The sequence below is a fragment of the Eschscholzia californica genome, unplaced genomic scaffold (genome assembly GCF_041429995.1).
Source record: "Eschscholzia californica isolate CP2 unplaced genomic scaffold, dmEscCali1.0.p SCAF_5, whole genome shotgun sequence".
Lineage (NCBI taxonomy): Eukaryota > Viridiplantae > Streptophyta > Magnoliopsida > Ranunculales > Papaveraceae > Eschscholzia > Eschscholzia californica.
Window position 1 is genome coordinate 41975705 of NW_028238472.1, and position 20706 is coordinate 41996410.

Genomic DNA, 20706 nt, shown 5'->3' on the forward strand with positions numbered 1-20706 from the left:
GAAGTAATTGGGTCTCCTGATTATCTGAAAACATGCCCTGAGGGTGATTATCTTCCTCTGAAAACTCCGATGAGCTTATCGATTGATGACTAGACTGATCCCTAATCCTCGTACCAGAGGGGTTAAAGAGAAGATGGGGTGGTATAGGTTGATGAACTGGCGAGGATGGTGGGGCTAACAATAATGGTTCAACTGGATCAGGGGAGAGAATAATAGTATCATCCATGGGATCAGAGTCTGTTTGTTCATCTTCTCCTGAGTAATAATATTGAAGAGGGGAGGGACAACGATTTAAAGGGTGCTCGATAATACGACAGTTCTGACAAATTGCTCCTGGAAACTTTTTATAACTGAGCTTGATCTCGGTTACTGTGTCTTGAAAGATAGGGTTGATCACTGCTAGCAAAGGAGATCGAACATCATACAAGAAATGGACCCTTATCACTGGATTGTTAATAAAACCGAGGTTGCTAGGCCTGATCTGAATGATCTTCCCCATACATTCGAAAATAGCATCTAGATCATCCTTGTTTTGAATCGCCTGTGGTATCTTGTAGAGAGTACACCACATAGGCTCATAAAACAAGTCGTCTGTACTCTCTGTAAGAGGGAAGTCCACTTGCTTGAGAACTAACAACATTCCCCTAAGAATCCACGGCCTACCGAAGTTCAGAGCGTTGAGGACAAAAAGACTCTTAGGTTTGATTAAAAAAATATTGATAGGACCTTGAGTGAGTGCATAATCGCAGTCACGAAAGAAGCGAGAGCGAGGGTACAGTAAGCTCTTAATGAAGTTAAGAGAAGCTTCGTAGGGGTTTCACCATCTAGCAACAAATCCCTGATTGATAGGTTGAAGCTCTGGACGAGTTGAGGGTTTGGAAAACCGGATTGAAAGTCTCCCACGAGAGGATAGAGTGGATTGGGAAGCCATGGGAAACCAGGAAAAGAAAAGTAAATTGAGATGGTTGAGAAGAAAGTAAAAGTAAGAGTATAAAAGGGGGATAAAAATCGAGAAAGACAAAACAGGAAGGACATGAACCAAGAGGCGCCAATAACTCATGATGTAGTTGCATGCAAGGGGATTGGGGGAAGGTCACCATCAGCACAACCTACTCTCGAGCTCCGGTGACGACTGTTCCCATTCTAGAGAGAGAAGCAAGAAAGAAACGACAAAACACCAGGAGAGATAAAAAAATCCTAAAGAAGAGAGAAGAAGAAATACAGAAAGACAACCAAAGATAGAAAGAGAGAAACCGAAAAGAAAGAGAGAGAAGGTAGACGAAAATAGAGAGAGAGTATGAATTAAATGTATCTTGCCTGGTTGCTGATTTTCGATGATGTGACGGTTGAGTGTCCAAATAAAACCTTCCTCAGCTCCTTCTTGGATGTTGAAACGTCTTAAATGTGAAATGAATTATGCCCAATCCTCATTCTTCTTCATCTCGGGAAAGATCAAATGACAGATCTTCTCAAGATCCTCAATATTCTCTATCTTCTCTCCTACCTAGGTGAAGTAACAGCCTATGAGTGTTGGTATTAACTTAAGTCGAAATTCAAGAGTGGAATGATGATATTTTGTGTGGATTTCAGTTAGAGCAACTTCCCGAGAGAAGATCTCACAGTAGCGCCGCCGATTGAGTAGGTTAACGAAGATGAAAAGGAGGGAGATGAAAAACCCTAAGTGACGTCACTCGGGAAACTCTCTCTCCTCAAGAAATCTTTCCCAGGTCCATGTGCCTTGCAAATTCTTAAAATTGGTTGGCCCATAGAAAACGTTGTAGGAAACTTTTTTTTCCAAACCCCCTAAACACCCTTCAAGATTGTTTATTACCCAATCTATCCTCTAACTTTCTTTTCTGTTTCTCAATGTGCTTATCTCTCAAAAAATGAAGGGAAATGTTAATTCCACTCACCATTTTTGTTATACACACTCTCATCTCCTTTGATGTTGAACAAAAAATACCTTTGATGTGAGTGTATATAACTAAAATGGTGATTGCATTTAAAATTTCCTAAAATGAAAGGGAGAAGAAAACGAACAAGTGAAGGGGGTTGGGTGCTTTGCCGTGCCGACCCTTTATAACAATGGGAAGTTTTATAAGGCCCTCCCACTTTTGTTAAAAGGCCTCCCCATGAATTCATTGACTTGGTAAATAGTCATTGACCTTGTTTGGTTAAAGGGCCCCCCATACAATGGTTTAAAAATACCCACTTTAAGGGTGTATATCACCCACATTAGCAATCTACACATCTTAACCCTAAATCTCTCCAAAACTCAAATCCCTAAACATTCATCTTCTTCCACTTTGGTGATAACCAAACTTTAAAAAAACTATACATAGGGTTTGAGGAAGATGAAAAGAGGGAAAGAGAAAGAGAGAATGAGAGAGAAATCGAGAGAGAATGAGGGAGAGATGAAGATGAAAATGGCGTTAGTGATAGAGTTGAAAGATTTTACAGAGAGTGAGAGAAGATAAACTGAAGAAGAAGATGAAACAGAGCTACTGGTGCTACTGGTCCAATTTTCGGTGGGCTCAGGCCGAATTATGCAATATTTACGGATCGAGCCCACCGAAAAATGTTGCAAAATTCGGCCCGGACCCACCGAAAAATGTTACATAATTCGGTCTGAGCCCACCGAAAATTGGTCCAGCAGGAATTAGTGCTACTGGCCCAATTTTCGGTGGGCTCAGGCCGAATTATGCAACATTTACAGCTCGAGCCCACCGTATTTGTCACCAGTAGCTTTTCGGTCTGGTGCAACCGGAAAGCTCACTTGGGGGTTTTCTTCCTCTCTTGATTTTCACCTGCTTCCAGACCAAATATGGTCCGCAAATCTTCTTCCTTGTGTTGCTAACCAGTAGATTTAAGTATTCAAACAATATAGTTTCAAAAAATCGAAAAAAACTAAACCTAGGGTTATGAGGAAAAAGAAAGAGGAAGAGATGGAGATGGAAAGAGGAGAAAGAAAGAGAGAGAAACCGAGAGAGAATGAGGGAGAGATGAAGATGAAAAAGCGGTAGTGATAGAGGTAATAGATGAAGAAGAAGAAGATGAAACAAAAGTTATGAGGAAGATGAAAGAGGGGTGGGGCTTTTGATTGGTTAAAGGACTTTTTCTTGGTTTTAATAATTTTGACCTAACGGCGTTAAGTTTACCGTTAGGTCAAACAAGATAAGGGAGAGTGCCTTTTTCTGGAGGGGCCCTTCTAACCAAAATGGGAGATTTGGGAGGCGCTTTTAAAGGAGGGGCCCTTTTAACAAAAATGGGGGGCCCCTATAAAATCTCCCTATAACAATTTGCCTCCAACTTATAGCTTTCTGGATGGTGCCTTATAACAGCGCAATGGGCTTTAGTTAAATTGGGCCTTTTATTTGGGTAATGTTTGTAAGGGCCTCGGTCAGTCCACATAGGAGAACGGTCAGCCGTCATGGTACTACCAATACGAACTAGTTCTTCACTCTTCAGGGGCGTATTGTAGAGCTTCAACAATTCGTTCCCGCCTTTATTTTCTTCTTCTAGGGTTTAACTTTTAATCTTCAAAACCTTCAATCGACTAACAAGAATTTCTAGGGTTATACATCAACCTTTCACCCTCACCATGGACGTCGACATGGAGATTTCTCCTAGCTATTTCGATCCAGAAGACCTCAGTACCAGAGAGCAGTTTCGCCGATACGGGTACTTCTCTTTCTCTCTCTCTCTCTCTCTCTCTCTCTAGAATTGATTCCTCCAAACTCTATATTCATACCTCATTTTGGTTTTACTTGATTAATTGCAGTAAAAGACACTTAGGTTCAAGTATTTCACCTCAACAAGAAAGTTCATCTTCTAAATTGTTTAATGATGGGCATAGTATTCAAAGAAGACCTAATGCTGCAATTTATCTTGAAGAAATTAAACAAGAAGCCGAAAGTTATGAATCAGATAGGTTGGAAGGAACTCCATTTAAGTCGTATAAAAGGAGATTGGAGATCGATGATGGTGGATTTGATTCCATTGCACGAATCGGAAGCCCTTCACAGAAAGCTTTAAAGAATGAGGATGAAGTTTCTTTGGATAGTTTAGAGTCAACTTTCGTGTTATTCGCATCACTACTAGATTCTGCACTTCAAGGTGTTTAAAGATTACCTTTTATCAGTCCTTTTAGTTTGTTGATTCCACAGACTTCTTGGTTTTCATTTGTTTAACTAATTGATAATGCTCAATTTTTACGTATTCATATCATGTTGGTGAACATATCTTGTATCTCATTATCATATCTAATTTTGCAGGATTGATGCGTATCCCTGATCTTATATTACGTTTTGAGGAGGCTTGTCGAAATGTATCTGAGTCTCTAAGGTGTGTTTTTCTTAAAAAAATTGGTTGGAACTTGAAAGGCATGCTTTAGGTTTATGAATATCACTTTTGTACAAATACAATTCGACGATGAGGTCAAACTAATACTCATAGTGTCTTTGAGACTTAGACTGTGAAGAATGTACCTTTAAGTCAAAGTTAAACCTTAGTTAATTAATAGCACAGAAGGTAGATTTGATGAATTCTGAAAAATGTAGTATAACCTCTTTCTTTCCAGAAGGAATTCCAAGACTCCGTTTCTTTTATGATCATTAAACTTCTTTTGAGGACAAGTATTCTTTCACTTAAAAAAAAGAAATTAATCATCTGCATGGCATCCCAAACTGTTTTAAGATTTATCTTAGAAGTCCATTGTAGAAAAAAAGGCAAAAAGTAGTGTTGGTGTTTCCAGTGAGATCATTATTACGAATTTGATAATAAAGAGAAATCAAGTATCGGTTGTGATAAAAGATGTAGCTTTAGGGGTAAAATATTTTTTTTGGTTTTCACCAGTAAGACCGGCCCTAATCTCTTTTTAGTTTTTCACGTTAAACTTATGAAGTAATACAAATGTTTTACCCTGCCCACAAGGAAGGAAAATAAAGTTAGGTAGAATGAATATGAGTGACCAGTTTGAGCTTGAGACAGGCAGATAACTTTCGGATTTGTTTCATAACCTCACCTTTCGAGTCTTCGACACTGCACTTCATCCATTCAGTGCTTGGATGTTTAACTTTGCTGTGGATGCATGTGTTCATGTCCTCAGATGTTTTTTTGCATTCCTTTTTGTCGATATTCGTTACATTTAGCAAGTGCCGAGTAATGACTTTTTGTTCAAGCCTTGACTAGTCCATAATTAGCTGGGTGGTTACTCAGTCACTGGAAGCTTATGGAGGGGGTGGAATAACGTTGTTGACATAGACAAGTATCAGATCTTAAGTATCAGTAACATTAGAAAAAGTGGTATTGTTTTGATAACAGCCTTTCAAGCATATTTTCTTTTTAGTAGCTTTTTGGAAATAAGATTGGACGGGTTAGTTCCCGGCAGTGGCGAGGCCATTCATTCCAGTGGTTGCACACCCTAATAACTGAAATAACTAAATGATCGCCACATTGGAAGTGACGAAAGGTTGTTATGACGTTAAATAAAGAATGGAAAACCCGTTATAACTGTCTTTTCTTACAATAATTTATCAACGTATAAAGCTCTATAACGAAAAACTGTCACATGGCACAAATTATGAACATTTCAAATACGAAAAAAACAGTCATGATGGAATATTTCTGCTGAATCAATGAGCATTGGAAATTTGGAACAAGTTTTTGAACACTTGAACAACAAAGAGAGAACTATACTGTAAAATCTCATTACGTGTCTACTCTCATTGAAAGAAAATAAAATTGAGAAAATATTAAACTTAATGAGCTGTATATTAAGTAGTTATTTCGAATAAAAATTCGATGTCGTGAACAGTTTTCTAGCACGTCATGTTGTACAAATATGGTCTGCTGATGAAAATATAACGTTCCATCTTTTTTTTCGAAGTCGAGTACTTATAAACATGGGAAGTACAATATATTTGGATTTAATGAAATATACTTTAAATTGCAGTACACATACATATGTGCATTGAGTACATGTATACCTACGAGTGCATATGTATAGGGCTTGTGGGACCCCCCCCCCCCCCCACGCCCCCCACCCCACACACACACAAGCTTAGGGGTGGCAATTTAGTCCGAACCGGTGGGTTTTTTCCCGAATCCGTCCCTAATGGAACGGGTTTTACCGCCCCGTTTATTAAATGGGACGGTAATGGTACGAAGATAAAACCATTTACCGGGTTCGGGGCGGGTTTGGGATTAGGTAGTAAAACCCGCCCCGCCCCGATTATATATGTTATGTATTATTATATATACAATAGGTTTCTAAAACTTTTTATCTTATATCATCAATTTAACTATTTTATATTTTATATTATGTAATAAGTTGTAGTGTTTATAGTTGATAAAACCAAAATGTTATAAAATTTTGTTTATAATATTTATATTATTTTGATTAATCTAACTTATTTGAAATAAAAATATGAAATTTATGTTTAAATCCGACCCGCCCCGCACCGTTTCATGTTAAACGGGGTGGGGCGGGTCGGTAATGGTTAAGTAATTTCTAACCGGAACGGGTATGGTAATTAAATACCCGCCCCGATTAACTATTGGGACGGGAATGGTAAAACCCGTTTACTAACGGGGCGGACTTGGGAAAGAGGTAACCCGTCCCAAACCCGCCCCGTTGACATCCCTAAGTCAAGCTCCTATGTGCCGTCGCCCATGATTGCCGGCCAGGGGCAATGAAGGATAAGAAGAGGAAATCCTTGCTTGTTGCAACATAAGGAATATAAATATGACAGGAGTAACTATCATAGTTCAATGAATTATTAGATTCTTTTGTGGAATGCTTAGGATTTTTAAATGTTTACTTTGTAGGCTAGGCTGCGTCAGTATTACCTGAATACATCCATTGGTATGAGTGATTTTGTAGGTATGGATCTAATGGGAGGTATCGGGTTGTAGAAGATAAATTGATGAGGCAAAAGGCTCGTTTGCTGCTTGACGAAGCAGCTTCTTGGTCTCTTCTGTGGCATCTGTTTGGGAAAGGTTAAACTTCTTTGCCCATTTACATAATTGTCTTTGAATCTCTACCCGTGGATTATAACTTCGCTCATGATCATTCTCCTGATATATGAAGTAACTTCCCAAGTTTGGGAGATTTAAAATCTTAAAAAAAAATTTGATCATGTTGCAGGGAACGAAGAACTTCCTGAAGACCTAATTGTGGTAAACTTTTCTATTTCAATTGTTGCATTTGAAATTTCTTTATCCAAAATGTTTATTTATAAGTTAATTTGGATGTTGAAGGTGTCCTTTCTAAGTTCTTCATTGTTTTCAATGACAGACCCCCACAACTTCTCACCTGGAGGCGTGCCAGTTTGTCTTGACAGATCATACAGCACAATCATGTCTTCGAATTGTTCAATGGCTTGAGGAGTTAGCCTCTAAAGCTCTTGATTTAGATAATAAAGTAATGATTGCATATCTTCTTTTGCTCCAATTTTTGAATCAGTTTTAAGGGTCTTCCTTCCCGTCCCCAAAAGAGCTTCCACTATTAGAGAATGATCATGCTGAGGGGTCCCTTGTTTATTCTATGGCTTTCACTGCTTGAAGTTTGTTGGTGTTTTACTAATATCATTTTACAATTGAAAATATTCATGGAGAATTATTCTTATATTTTTTTTATCACCATGTCTGTAGATTGTGTTTCACTTGCGGATAAAGAACTTTAAATTTGCTTATTTGAACTGGAAATAATGCTAATAAGAGAGGGCTCCATATCTCTGTATGAAAACTTATTTGATAGATAAGCTCTTCTTCTGATGAATCAATTGTATTTGTTACCTCTCCTTCTCTTTGTGTTCGTGGGTGTTGTCTTCTGATAATAAACTTGTGTTTATGGCTTAAATATTTGACCCTGCAGACAAACTTTTTTGGAATGTGGACCACGAGGTTTATAAATTGTTTTTGGCAAATTGAACAAGCTTTTCTTTATGCTTAGTGCTTCCTAGTCTTCATAATACTTTTTTTGAAAATTAGTGCTTCCTAGTCTTCATAATACTTATCTTCAGATTCCTTGTCATGACAAATTGTGCCTTTTTCTTGTGAGTTGATTATGTGACAAATATGTGGTTCAATGATTTTGCAGATTCAAGGATCTCATGTTGGTAGCTATCTCCAAAAATCTGGAATTTGGCAGCAAACTCAAAGATTTTTAAATAAGGGTCTTGCCGATCCAGCTAGTGTTCGACATTTGGATTTTGATGCCCCAACACGTGAAATGGCACAGCTACTACCTGATGACAAAGTATGTAAGGTTTTACTTAATTCACATTCAATATATTTATTAGTTCAGTTGAAGTTCCATTTTTTTTTCCATCAGTTGATATTTTCTAATCGACATGGAGTTCTGAGTAGTATGGTTCCAATATCATAGGAATATTAATTTGGATATAAAGGCGATAGGTAGAAGTGTAGAACTTGATTAACTCTCAGCCTTTTGTACTTAGTTCACTTTGCTTGGAAATCTACTTGGATCATCTAGTTGAGGTAATACTTGGCATAGGATACATACAGTATTAGATGTATGCGATCTGTTAGTAAAGGGGTTCTTGAGTTGTATTCTTAAGTGGTAATCTGCTATTACTGAACTATTTGTGTGGCAATTAAGAAATATTTCAACTTAATCTTTCTGGTAGCTACTGTGAACATATATGAAATATGTAATTTTGTCATTACATTCTTCCTAGTATCCAACTTCATGTTGTCTTTCCTTAGCCCCACAGTTCTTTCTTCCAAGGCGTACAATTTTCCACTTTTTTTTTTTTCATATTGTTAATAATGGTTGTTCCTTTCTTTTACGTAGTACACTTTTTTTCTTGGCAACAAAATTCGTGAAACAGTATGTGGGCGCTGCCAAATGCAACAGCTGACATGACCTTTTTATAGCATCTCCACATTTTCCCAGGAAACAACATATCATGGAAAATTTTCCAACTTATTATTAATTAAACAGTTGTTATACTTTTACAGAAACAAGAGGAATCTATTCTAGAAGATGTCTGGATATTATTACGAGCAGGAAGACTGGACGAAGCATGTGACCTGTGTCGATCTGCTGGACAGGTGTGCCAACCTTTTCAGAGAGTCACAGATTTCTAGATCAGATCTATTTTTCTTTCTCCATAAACGTTTTATCTTTTTACTTCTTGATGTGACAGCCATGGAGGGCTGCAACTCTTTGTCCTTTTGGAGGGTTGGACCAGTTTCCCTCTATTGAATCACTAGTGAAGAATGGGAAGAACAGAACTTTGCAAGCCATTGAATTGGAAAGTGGGATTGGTCGGCAATGGCGCCTTTGGAAATGGGCTTCTTATTGTGCCTCAGAGGTAGGATTCTTTGACTGAGGAAGAATCATGTCAATTTTTATAATGGCTAGTTTATCTTTCCTATTTTTTTGTCTATCAACAATTCATGTAGGCATTGAATCTAAGACCTCTCTATATAAATATTATCTTTTCTTTTAATTGGATGTTATCTTGATCACACTCTTCCTTGCTGAACTAATTGCAGTTTTCCCCAATTTATATGTTCACAATCTGTTTATATATTGTACTTCCTAGAAAATCGCGGATCAAGATGTTGGGAAATATGAAGCAGCAATATATGCAGCTCAATGTAGCAATTTGAAGCGCTTGCTTCCTGTCTGTACAGATTGGGAGGTACTATTTAGTATTTATACGTTATACCCATTTACTGAAAATGAACCTTGAGCAAACCATCTATCGTATAATTAACCTGTTTACACCTGGCAGACTGCAACAGTTGGTCATCTTGTCACACCCTGTTTCCTTTTCTGTCTTCATTATTAAAATGCTTGTTAAATCTCATGATTTTGTAGTCAGCATGCTGGGCAATGGCTAAGTCATGGCTTGATGTCCTGGTAGATTTAGAATTAGCCCGTTTACAACCTGGCAGACTGGAACAGTTGAAAACTTATGGTGATGATATAGACGAAAGTCCTGGACATGGAGACAAGTTTTCTTCATATGGTACAGAAAGTTGGCCTTGCCATGTTCTCAGGCAACAACCTAGAGATCTTTCTGCTCTTCTTCAGAAACTCCATTCAGGGTACAACACTTCAGGCGAATTTACTTGAACCTCCTCGATTTCTCTATCACCTTTTGCGACAATGTTCAATATCTGATTAGTGAGCTTCTGTATGCAGTGATATGGTACATGAAGCCGTCTCCCGAGGATGCAGGGAGCAGCATCGGCAAATTGAGGCAATAATCTCAGACAATCTTAAAGTTTAAGTTGGTTTCTTTATATATTTTTATTTGTTTGCTAAACTCCAAGTAGTTGTACTGCTGGAGTGCCGATTTGCATGTAAGAATTGCAATATTTTGTACTCCTAGGTTTGAGTTTTTACACTTCGTACCAAATTGATGAGTGTTTCTTTTCCCATTCGTTTTCAGTTTTCACCTTAATATTTGTCATCTGCACAATTTTGTTAATGTGAATATAACATTGTCGATGCTCCCTTTTCTGCATAATCTTTACACTGATCATATTGATGGGTATATTGTTTGACAGATGAGTCTCATGGTTGGAGATATACCACACCTTCTGGATCTTATGTGGGCATGGATATCACCCTCAGAAGATGACCATAATGGCTTCAGGTTGTGATATCTTATTTTAGAATTTTAGATAAAAGCCTTAACTATCAGCTCAAGATATGGGTGGAAATATATATTTTTTGAGAAAAATTGTTATCTGAAAAAGTATGGATATAGATGTTATGGATTTTAGATAAATGGATAAATTAAAGAACTCTGGATAGTCTAATACTTATTGTGTTCTTGCTGTACTCCATCCAAGAGGTGAAGCAATTGAATATTTGATTTGGAACTTAAATCTGCATTTAATAGCTCACTGGAGTATGAACATCATAACTGTTGTTTTCCTGAAAGCATCTACTCATAGTCCTAGTTCAAAAGAATTATATTTTATCTTTTAGTTAATCTTCTTGTCAACACGTCTCCTTTTTGTGCAGGCCTCATGGCGATCCTCAGATGATTCGTTTTGGTGCACATCTAGTGCTTGTTCTTAGACACCTATTGGCTGACCAAATCAAGGACACCTTCAGAGAGAAGCTTATGACTGTTGGTGATCTCATTCTCCACATGTGAGTACTAATTCAGACGATTGTAAGAATAAAATTACTTTGCGTTGCCTAAGATGGGTAGAATGAAAGAAAAAGCTACTTGCCGAAGAGCCAGTGTCAAAGTAAAAATTAAGACGATTGTTTTTGAACAATCTCGTGTTAATTAAGTTGGCAGTAATCTGTTTCCTGTTGTGTAAACTCAATTTCAGGTATGCCATGTATTTGTTCTCAATGGAGCACGAAGAGTTGGTAGGGGTTTATGCCTCTCAGCTTGCACGTCATCTCTGCATTGATCTATTCATACACATGATGGAACTGCGGTTAAATTCGAGGTCTCTTCTAACTACAATTTCTTTTTCTTTGACAATATTAAAAAAATGATGTCATTTTTTTAATAGTGGTTGTGACCTTGCATTTTTCCTGCTGACAGCGCGCATGTCAAATATAAAATATTCCTTTCTGCAATGGAATACTTGCCATTCTCTCCTGAGGATGATACAAAAGCAAGTTTCGAGGAAATTATTGAGAGGTAACATATACAGAACTTGAAACAATTTTATTTCTTTTGATTTTCACTTTATATAAGACTAACTTGGAGTCTTCGTTACAAAAATAGGGTTTTATTGAGATCCCGAGAAACCAAACCTGGTAAATACGATGATAAATCATCCGATGTTGCAGAGCAGCACCGTCTGCAGAGTCTTCAAAAAGCTATGGGTATTCAGTGGCTCTGTTTTACTCCCCCTTCTACTATCAATAATGCTGAGGAAATTAATGCCAAGCTCCTTCTGAGGGCAATGATACATAGGTATACCACTTGGAACCACATTTATCTGTTCATTGGTTTAGGCTTCATCTCTACCACCATAACTGAACAATACTAATTATTGGTTGTTCTATAGTAACATACTATTCAGGGAGTTCGCTCTGATTTCTATGTGGAGAGTTCCTAAAATGCCCGTTGGAGCACACAAGCTATTTAGCTTCCTAGCTGAGCCCTTAAAACAGCCAACAGAAACTTTTCTTTCCTTTGAGAATCATGATGCTTCGGAAAATTTACAGGAGTTTCAAGATTGGGTATGCTTCAAACGAGACTTTGACATTGTTCTATTACTTTTATTTGAAAACCTTGTTCTGAAAATATCCTATATAGTACTTAAATGTTTTCTGGTATCCTGTTGAACAGAGTGAATATTACTCTTGTGATGCAACTTTTCGTAATTGGCTTAAAATAGAGTTGGAGAATGCAGAGGTTTCTCCAGATAATCTTTCTATGGAGGAAAGACAACGAGCAATTGCGGCAGCAAAAGAATCAATAACCGCATCGATGTTACTTTTACAACGTGAGTTGATGGAACTGCATCTCATGAATGATTTTTGAGCTACCAGTCTTTAAAATGATGTCAATATATTATATAAGCGCAGGTCTTATATTCTTTGTCTATTGAGCTTTTATTTTGGAAGAGATCTGCTCTCATTCCGATGTTTTTTTCGCAATAGGAAAAGACCGATGGTTGGCTTCCTCTGAAGATCATGTAAATGAATCATTGGATCCCATATACCTCGAATTACATGCTACTGCGATGTTGTGTATACCAAGTGGTGAATGTATGCTTCCAGATGCCACGTCATGCACTACTTTGACGAGCGCCCTCTATTCTTCAGTCTCAGAAGAAGTTGTTCTAAACCGTGAACTCATGGTATGTACTCTTATGCAAGTAGATAAACATATACTTTTTTGTACATCTGCCACAAAGTCTACTATAATAATTCAAATTAAACTCAATAAAGTTTCATACATAATAACTGACTAGTATGTTTTACATGGACGGGCTACCTCTGGTTTCGATCCAATCCAATCCATGAGCTAGTAGCTCCTAAAATACAATATTTCGTAGCCAAAATCTGACATTATTAGATTCCCTTACTGTTCGGGTATCCGGATAAGGTAGATTAGATTATCCATAACAAATGAATATGGCTTATATTATAGCCTTGCAAAGAGAAATATTAGGACCTGAAATTGTGCTTTCTTTAGCTAAAAACCTGATCCAGTTGGATGATCTTCTCTCCTCCATAATTCTTTTTTTTTGAGTCAAATCTCAATGCAATTTTCTGAATATTTGTTGAATACTTGAATCATTCCTTTTTAGTATGCTCAGTTTTAATGCAGTAAGTTTCAATTTGTTATTCTTCAAAGCCAGTGATTTATGTTTATGTTTTCACAACTGGCAGGTTAATGTCTCCATCTCTACAATGGATAAGTACTGCATCGAGGTAGCTCTCCGTTGTTTGGCAGTGGAAGGTGACGGAATTGGAAGAAATGACATTAATGACGGTGGTGTTCTTGCTACTGTTATAGCAGCAGGATTTAAAGGTACAAATATAAGCTTAACATACACATTTTTTACTCACTTTTCTGTATTTCTGGTTAACATGTTTAATTCTTGATGCAGGTGAACTAAACCGGTTTCAAGCTGGAGTTACAATGGAGATATCAAGACTGGATTCTTGGTATTCAAACAAGGATGGTTTGTTGGAAGGCCCAGCTACTTACATTGTGCGAGGGCTTTGCCGCCGCTGCTGTCTTCCAGAAATCATCCTTCGCTCTATGCAGGTAGCTAACTTACATCTATCCCTAAGACAAAACTACCTTATTATGAGCTCAGAAATGGAAAAAACTTGATCTATTATCGATAAGTGAATCTAGTTACTCGACTAAAAGTCGGCTGAATAACTCGATTAGGATCATGGGATCAAGGATTGGCCCATGCCCCATTCCACATCACGCCCCTCCGGCCCCAACTGCTTAGGATGACTTGCAATTTCCACTACTGATTGTCTAAAATAAATGTCTACAGGTTTCAGTTTCACTTGTGGAGTCCGGTAATCTGCCAGAAGATCACGATGAGTTGATCGAGCTAGTTGGTTCTCCTGAATCTGGGTTGATCAATTTGTTTAGTCAGCAGCAACTGCAGGTAACTAAGTACCTCTTTGTCCATTAATCACTATAAAATCTCTCAATTTGCCGAAACTTATGATGCAATTCATCTGAATAACAAAACTAACAATCTCTGTTCGTTTCTCAAGGAATTTTTGTTATTCGAGAGGGAGTACTCAATATCGAAAATGGAGTTTCAAGAGGAATTTTCAATGGAGGATGATTCTTAAGTAAATTGATTGTACTGCAAGTTATGTAATGCTTGAAGACTTGACGTTCTGAAATTTGAGTAAATCAGAGTTGTAATAACTTATTAAACGTATAATCAAAGGTTTTTATTTAAAGTAAAGAGCAATGAGTGTTGAGAAGGATTTTGTCCAAATCCCTTATCCAGAACCTCGATGAAGCGGAAGAAACCCCGTGGCCAAGAGCACCGACCAAGGGGTGTGTCAATGGCAGAGGATTTCCTCTAGTGGTTGATAGAGAGAGAAACCGTCCTTAATGTATCCCCCTGCCACTGGTCTAGATAAATCGTGGGTATTATAGCTGTTCTTTCATGGGAGCTTCTCTATTTGTTTGTTGTGGCTCTTGAATCTTGTCATCGCCATGTGAACTCTTTTTCTCTTTAATTTAAAATAGGAAGGATTGGGCTCAAATCCATCTCGATCCATAGGCCTACAGTCCACACCCAAACACCATATAGCCCGAAGTACAAGTGTCAATCAGATTTTATGAAAAAAGTTATAAAGGCACGATATCTTTAGAATACTTCTTCTTTGGAGTCAAAACAGTGAGTTGGTCACAAATTACGGAATTAACCCTTAAATTTGTGTACTCCAATTAAATAGAGGTCAAATAAGCATTGTGATAACTTTTGACCGTACAAGATTTTTGTTTGTTCACCACCCTTATTAATTAAAACTACAAACAGTCTACAAAATAGGGGAATTCTTTGGATTCCCGAATGAAAAGGTGCTTGTCGAAGAGCATCTCAAATGACACACTCAATCTCCAACACTTAGAGTGCCACATAGACTTTTTGGAATTTTTGTTAAAAGTTCATCTCCAATGGAACACTTTATTAGACACTCTAATATGAGGTGGACACATTTATTATAAAGTGTCTAGAGAGAGAAACTCTAAAATGAGAGTGTCTACTTGAGACTCTCTAAGTGTTACTTTTAAATTTCAACCAATAGAAAATCTTGCTTTTCAATTACTTTTTATCTATTGAATTGAAGAATGACATGTGTATTAAGAGCATCTCCAATGGGACACTCAATCTCTAACACTTAGAGTGCCACATATGACTATTTGGAGTTTTTGTTAAAAAACCATCTCCAATGGAACACTTTGTTACACTCTAATATGAGGTGGACACATTTATTATAGAGTGTCTAGAGAGAGAAACTCTAAAATGAGAGTGTCTACTTGAGACTCTCTTAGTGTTACTTTAAACTTCCAACCAATAAAAAACGGGTTAATTCCGTTTTGGCCCCCGATTTGTGACCAACTGGCCGTTTTGGCCCCCAATTGTGTCCGGCAGTTCGTTTTGGCCCCAATTTCCTGTTTGGCCCCAACATATTTTTGTAAGCTTCTCCATTCTACCCTTATGGAAATTTTGTAAATTAAATGTATTTTCTTTCTCTTTGTCCACCTCACTAAGCAATTGCCACGTCATATTCGTCCACATAAGGTCGCCGGAAAATGTCGCCGGCGACATCATTTCCGGCGACCACCATTTTTTTTTTTAACTTCTTCTTCTCCAACCATCTCCTTCTTCTTCTCCAACCATCTCCTTCCTTCTTCTTCTCTCTCTCTCCTTCCTCTTCTCTCTCTCTCTCTCCTTCTTCTTCTCTCTCTCCTTCTTCTTCTCTCTCTCTTCCCCTCTTCTCTCTCTCTCCCCCTCTTCTCTCTCTGTTAGGTTTCCGGCGAAGGGAAACCCTTCGCCGGAAACCGTCTGGATCTGGGGAAAACCCCAGATCCAGACACCTCTTCGTCTGGATCTGGGGTTTTCCCTTCGCCGGAAACCTAACAGAGAGAGAAGAGGGGGAGAGAGAGAGAAGAAGAAGGAGAGAGAGAAGAAGAAGGAGAGAGAGAAGAAGAAGGAGAGAGAGAAGAAGAAGGAGAGAGAGAGAGAGAGAGAGAAGAGGAAGGAGAGAGAGAAGAAGAAGGAAGGAGATGGTTGGAGAAGAAGAAGTTAAAAAAAAAAAATGGTGGTCGCCGGAAATGATGTCGCTGACGACATTTTCCGACGACATTTTCCGGCGACCTTATGTGGACGAATATGACGTGGCAATTGCTTAGTGAGGTGGACAAAGAGAAAGAAAATACATTTAATTTACAAAATTGCCATAAGGGTAGAATGGAGAAGCTTACAAAAATATGTTGGGGCCAAACAGGAAATTGGGGCCAAAACGAACTGCCGGACACAATTGGGGGCCAAAACGGCCAGTTGGTCACAAATCGGGGGCCAAAACGGAATTAACCCAATAAAAAACCTTGCTTTTCAACTACTTTTTATCTATTGGATTGAAGAGAGACATGTGTATTAAGTATAGAGACTTTAGAGATCTCCATTGGAGACCAACAAAAATTAGAGTGTCTCCCTCAACTATCAATCTTGAGTCTCAAGAGGTTTGACATATTTGAGTCCTGATTGAAAGATTAGAGAAAGAATTCTCTCTAACATTTAGGAAAGAACTCTTTTATATTAGCTCCTTCCTTTATCTCAAGAGTTACTGAATAGTCCTTCTCTCTAACACTGATGATATTGTTGTAGCCACAGATTACAGATATAACATGGTCAGTCACTCTCAAAAGTCTACATAATAGTTCTTGCAGATGTACTGTCACTCTTCGGCCCACTATTGCTACAAGTCTACAACCCCTTTACAAGTTCACCAACTCTTATAATATCAATTGTTGGGGTCCCTCCTTATAATTAAAGGACTCCTAGTTGGAATAGGATTTCCCTTATTCCTTGTTTGGGGAAAAAATAGAAACTAGTTTCTATTTTTTCAAACCTAAAAAGGAATTCCTATTTCTATTGGTAAACCTCCTTATTTATCATTATAAAAGGGAGTGAAAGGGAAGAGATTATACACAACAACTTCCAGAACAAAGAGAAGTCAGAGAAAGAGAGATTTCTGAAGTGGTTCTTTCAAGAGAGATTGAAAGAGCAGAATATTGGTTTGAAGAAAAGAAGATTATTAATCTTGTGAAGCAATTTAGTTTGTGGTTATCTTCTTCAACCTTTAGTAATCTAGGATTTGTTCAAATCCTAAGGAGTAAGAGATTTTATTTCTTTGTTTCTTTGTTCAGTTTATCCACCATAGGTTTGGTGAAGAGTTGTCCAAGAGTGTTTCTACACATCTTGAAGAGTTGTGTAACCCATTATTTAATTATAGTGGAAGATTTCTGGACTAGGTCCCGTGGTTTTTTACCTTCTAGTTTGGAGGGGTTTTTTGCCACGTTAAATAATCTTGGTGTCTTTACTTTTACTTTCGCATCGTTTATCTTCATATTACTGAACAAGTTAATTAGGTTATTTTTCCTAACAAGTGGTACCAGAGCTAAGGTTGGATTTATTGTTCAGAAATATGGAAGTGAATACTAATCGAATGATTAGTTTAGATGGAGAAAACTACTTGATGTGGAAAGCAAAAATGGAAGATTTGTTATACTGCAAAGACCTAGCTGTACCCATTGAAAATCACGGTACAAAACCGATGAAGATAGATGATGAAGACTGGAAGGTATTAGATCGTAAGGTTGTTGGATTTATTCGACAATGGGTGGAACCCAGTGTTTTTCATCATGTATCGACGGAGACTTCCGCTTATAGTCTATGGAGGAAATTAGAAGAATTGTATGATCAGAAGACAGCTGCCAAAAAGGCTTACTTGTTCAGAAAGCTAGGAAAATTACAATATAAAGAAGGAACCTCAATTGCTCAACACTTGAATGAGATGAAAAGTCTAGTAAACCAGCTTTCTGCAATGAAGTTAGTTTTGGATGATGAGTTGCAGGCCTTACTTCTTCTAAATTCTTTACCAGATAGTTGGGAGACATTGGTGGTGTCTCTTAGCAATTCTGCTCCTGATGGCATAATGCGTATGAATCACGTAACAGGTAGTTTGTTGAATGAAGAAACAAGAAGGAAATCATCGTCAGACGAGTCTCATTCAGAGGCACTTGTTACAGAAAGACGGGGGAGAGGTAAAAGTAGAAAACCTCATAACCGTGATAAGTCAAGGGGGAGATCAAAACCAAAGAAAGAAGTTAGATGTTTTGGTTGTGGAAAAATGGGTCATTACAAGAGTGATTGCAAGAAACCAAAGAAGGAAAATAAAAAGGATGATGAAAAACAAGATAATGTTGCGGCAGTTGCCTCAGGTGATGACATTATCTTACTCTCAGGTTGTGGAGACACTTGCTTAAGTATGACTGAGTCAGAACTAGAAACAACATGGTTGGTTGACTCAGGTGCTTCGTATCATGCTACTCCATGTAAGGATTTCTTTAACTCTTACAGAACTGGTGACCTTGGCAAAGTCAGGATGGGAAACTTAGGTTTCTCAAAAATCGTAGGAATTGGAGAAGTGAAAATTGAGACGAGCACAGGAAGTACATTGATTCTTAAGAATGTGAGGCATATACCAGATCTTCGATATAACCTAATCTCTACCGGAGTATTAGATGATGAAGGGTACCACAGTCACTTTGGTGATGGAAAGTGGAAGCTCACAAAAGGGTCAATGGTGATAGCAAGAGGGAAGAAGTGTTGTACTTTATACAGAACTCAAGTAAAACTGTGTAAAGGAGAATTGAATGCAGTTGAAAAAGATTCTTCCACTGATCTTTGGCATAGAAGACTCGGGCACATGAGCGAGAAAGGACTTCAAATCCTTGCTAAACGACAAGACTTACCGAACGTAAAAGGTATAAATTTAAACACTTGCTCTCATTGTTTAGTAGGAAAACAACATAGAGTATCCTTTCAAAGGAATGCATCTGAAAGAAAATCCAGTGTTTTGGAACTCGTTTATTCTGACGTTTGTGGACCTTTAAAGGTCAAAACACTTGGTGGTGCTTTGTATTTTGTTACTTTTATAGATGATGCTTCCAGAAAAGTTTGGGCATATGCCATAAAGACCAAAGATCAGGTACTTGCAGTTTTCAAGAATTTCCACAACATGGTAGAACGGGAGACAGGAAAATCATTGAAGTGCATTCGCACTGACAATGGAGGAGAATACATCGGGTCGTTTGAAGAGTATTGCAAAACCCATGGTATTCGACATGAACAGACAGTTCCCAAAACTCCACAACAAAATGGTGTAGCAGAACGCATGAACCGCACTATTGTGGAGAGGATCAGATGTATGCTCTCAGAAGCAAAGCTGCCTAAAAGCTTCTGGGGTGAGGCAATGAGTACTGCATGTTATCTGATCAATTTATCACCTTCAGCACCATTAGATGGAGATGTAGCTGAGAGAGTGTGGGCTGGGAAAGAAGTCAGTTATGAACACTTAAGGGTGTTTGGTTGCAGGGCTTTTGTGCATATACCTAAAGATCAAAGAGCAAAGCTTGATGATAAAGCCAAGCAATGCATCTTTTTAGGATATGCAGATGAGAAATTCGGATACAGGTTATGGGATCCAGTCGATAAGAAGATTATTAGAAGTAGAGATGTGGTCTTTCTTGAAAATCAAACTATTGAGGACTTTGGGAAAGTTGAGAAGCATGAGAATCATAGTAATGATCTCATTGATCTAGATCCACATATCTCTTCTAAGGTTATGCATGATAATGCAGGTGAAGAACAAAATCATGAAGATGAAGCTCATGAAGATGTTCCTATGGGTGATGATGTTGAGCAGGAAATGGAAGTTCAACATGAACCACCAGCTGAATTGAGAAGATCGACTAGAGATAGAGCACCATCTACCAAGTATCCTCCACACGAGTATGTGATGGTTACAGATAGTGGAGAACCACAGTGTTATGAAGAAGCCATAGATGATGAACACAAGAAGGAGTGGTTGAAAGCTATGCAAGATGAGATTGAATCATTGCATAAGAACAACACTTTTAAGTTGGTTGAAAAACCTAAGAATAAGAAAATTCTTAAAAATAAGTGGGTTTTCAAAATCAAAACCGAAGAAAGAAATTCACAACCACGGTATAAGGCACGCCTAGTGGTGAAAGGATTTGGGCAGAAGAAGGGTATTGATTTTGATGAGATTTTCTCTCCGGTGGTGAAGATGTCCTCGATACGGTTAGTATTGGGATTGGCTGCAAGTATGAACCTAGAAATTGAACAACTAGATGTCAAGACTGCTTTCCTTCATGGTGACTTGGAGGAAGATGTGTATATGGAACAACCAACAGGGTTTGAAGTTAAAGGTAAGGAACACTTGGTTTGTAAGTTAGAGAAGAGTTTATATGGGCTGAAACAAGCACCAAGACAGTGGTATAAAAAGTTTGAATCATTCATGAAGGATCAAGGGTATCACAGGACGGCTTCAGATCATTGTGTTTTCGTTCATAAATTTCCTGATGGAGATTTGATTATACTTCTACTTTATGTTGATGATATGTTGATTGTTGGTCAGGATGCTAATAAAATTAGCAGGTT

General features: G+C 37.9%; 1 protein-coding gene across 1 annotated transcript; it reads left to right on the forward strand.

The window, feature by feature from the left end:
- The first annotated feature begins 3467 nt into the window (after nucleotides 1–3467).
- On the forward strand, nucleotides 3468–14412 carry LOC147539318 (nuclear pore complex protein). The gene is made up of 24 exons (XM_086640885.1): nucleotides 3468–3681; nucleotides 3782–4116; nucleotides 4275–4344; nucleotides 6884–6999; nucleotides 7148–7179; nucleotides 7298–7423; nucleotides 8102–8260; nucleotides 8986–9078; nucleotides 9174–9341; nucleotides 9576–9674; nucleotides 9854–10083; nucleotides 10181–10238; nucleotides 10549–10637; nucleotides 11012–11143; nucleotides 11332–11454; nucleotides 11553–11651; nucleotides 11739–11930; nucleotides 12025–12199; nucleotides 12309–12465; nucleotides 12623–12822; nucleotides 13358–13499; nucleotides 13579–13739; nucleotides 13984–14100; nucleotides 14213–14412. Exons 1-24 carry the CDS (start codon nucleotides 3602–3604, stop codon nucleotides 14291–14293), a joined length of 3234 nt encoding a protein of 1077 aa, XP_086497011.1. The 5' UTR covers nucleotides 3468–3601; the 3' UTR covers nucleotides 14294–14412.
- The last annotated feature ends 6294 nt before the right edge of the window (nucleotides 14413–20706 follow it).

Excerpts from the sequence above, each read along its gene's own strand:
- LOC147539318 (XM_086640885.1), top strand. The coding sequence starts at position 3,602 with ATGGACGTCGACATGGAGATTTCTCCTAGCTATTTCGATCCAGAAGAC. Across the intron at positions 7,424-8,101 it reads CTCTTGATTTAGATAATAAA|ATTCAAGGATCTCATGTTGG; the intron begins GTAATGATTGCA and ends ATGATTTTGCAG. Across the intron at positions 11,652-11,738 it reads TTCGAGGAAATTATTGAGAG|GGTTTTATTGAGATCCCGAG; the intron begins GTAACATATACA and ends TTACAAAAATAG.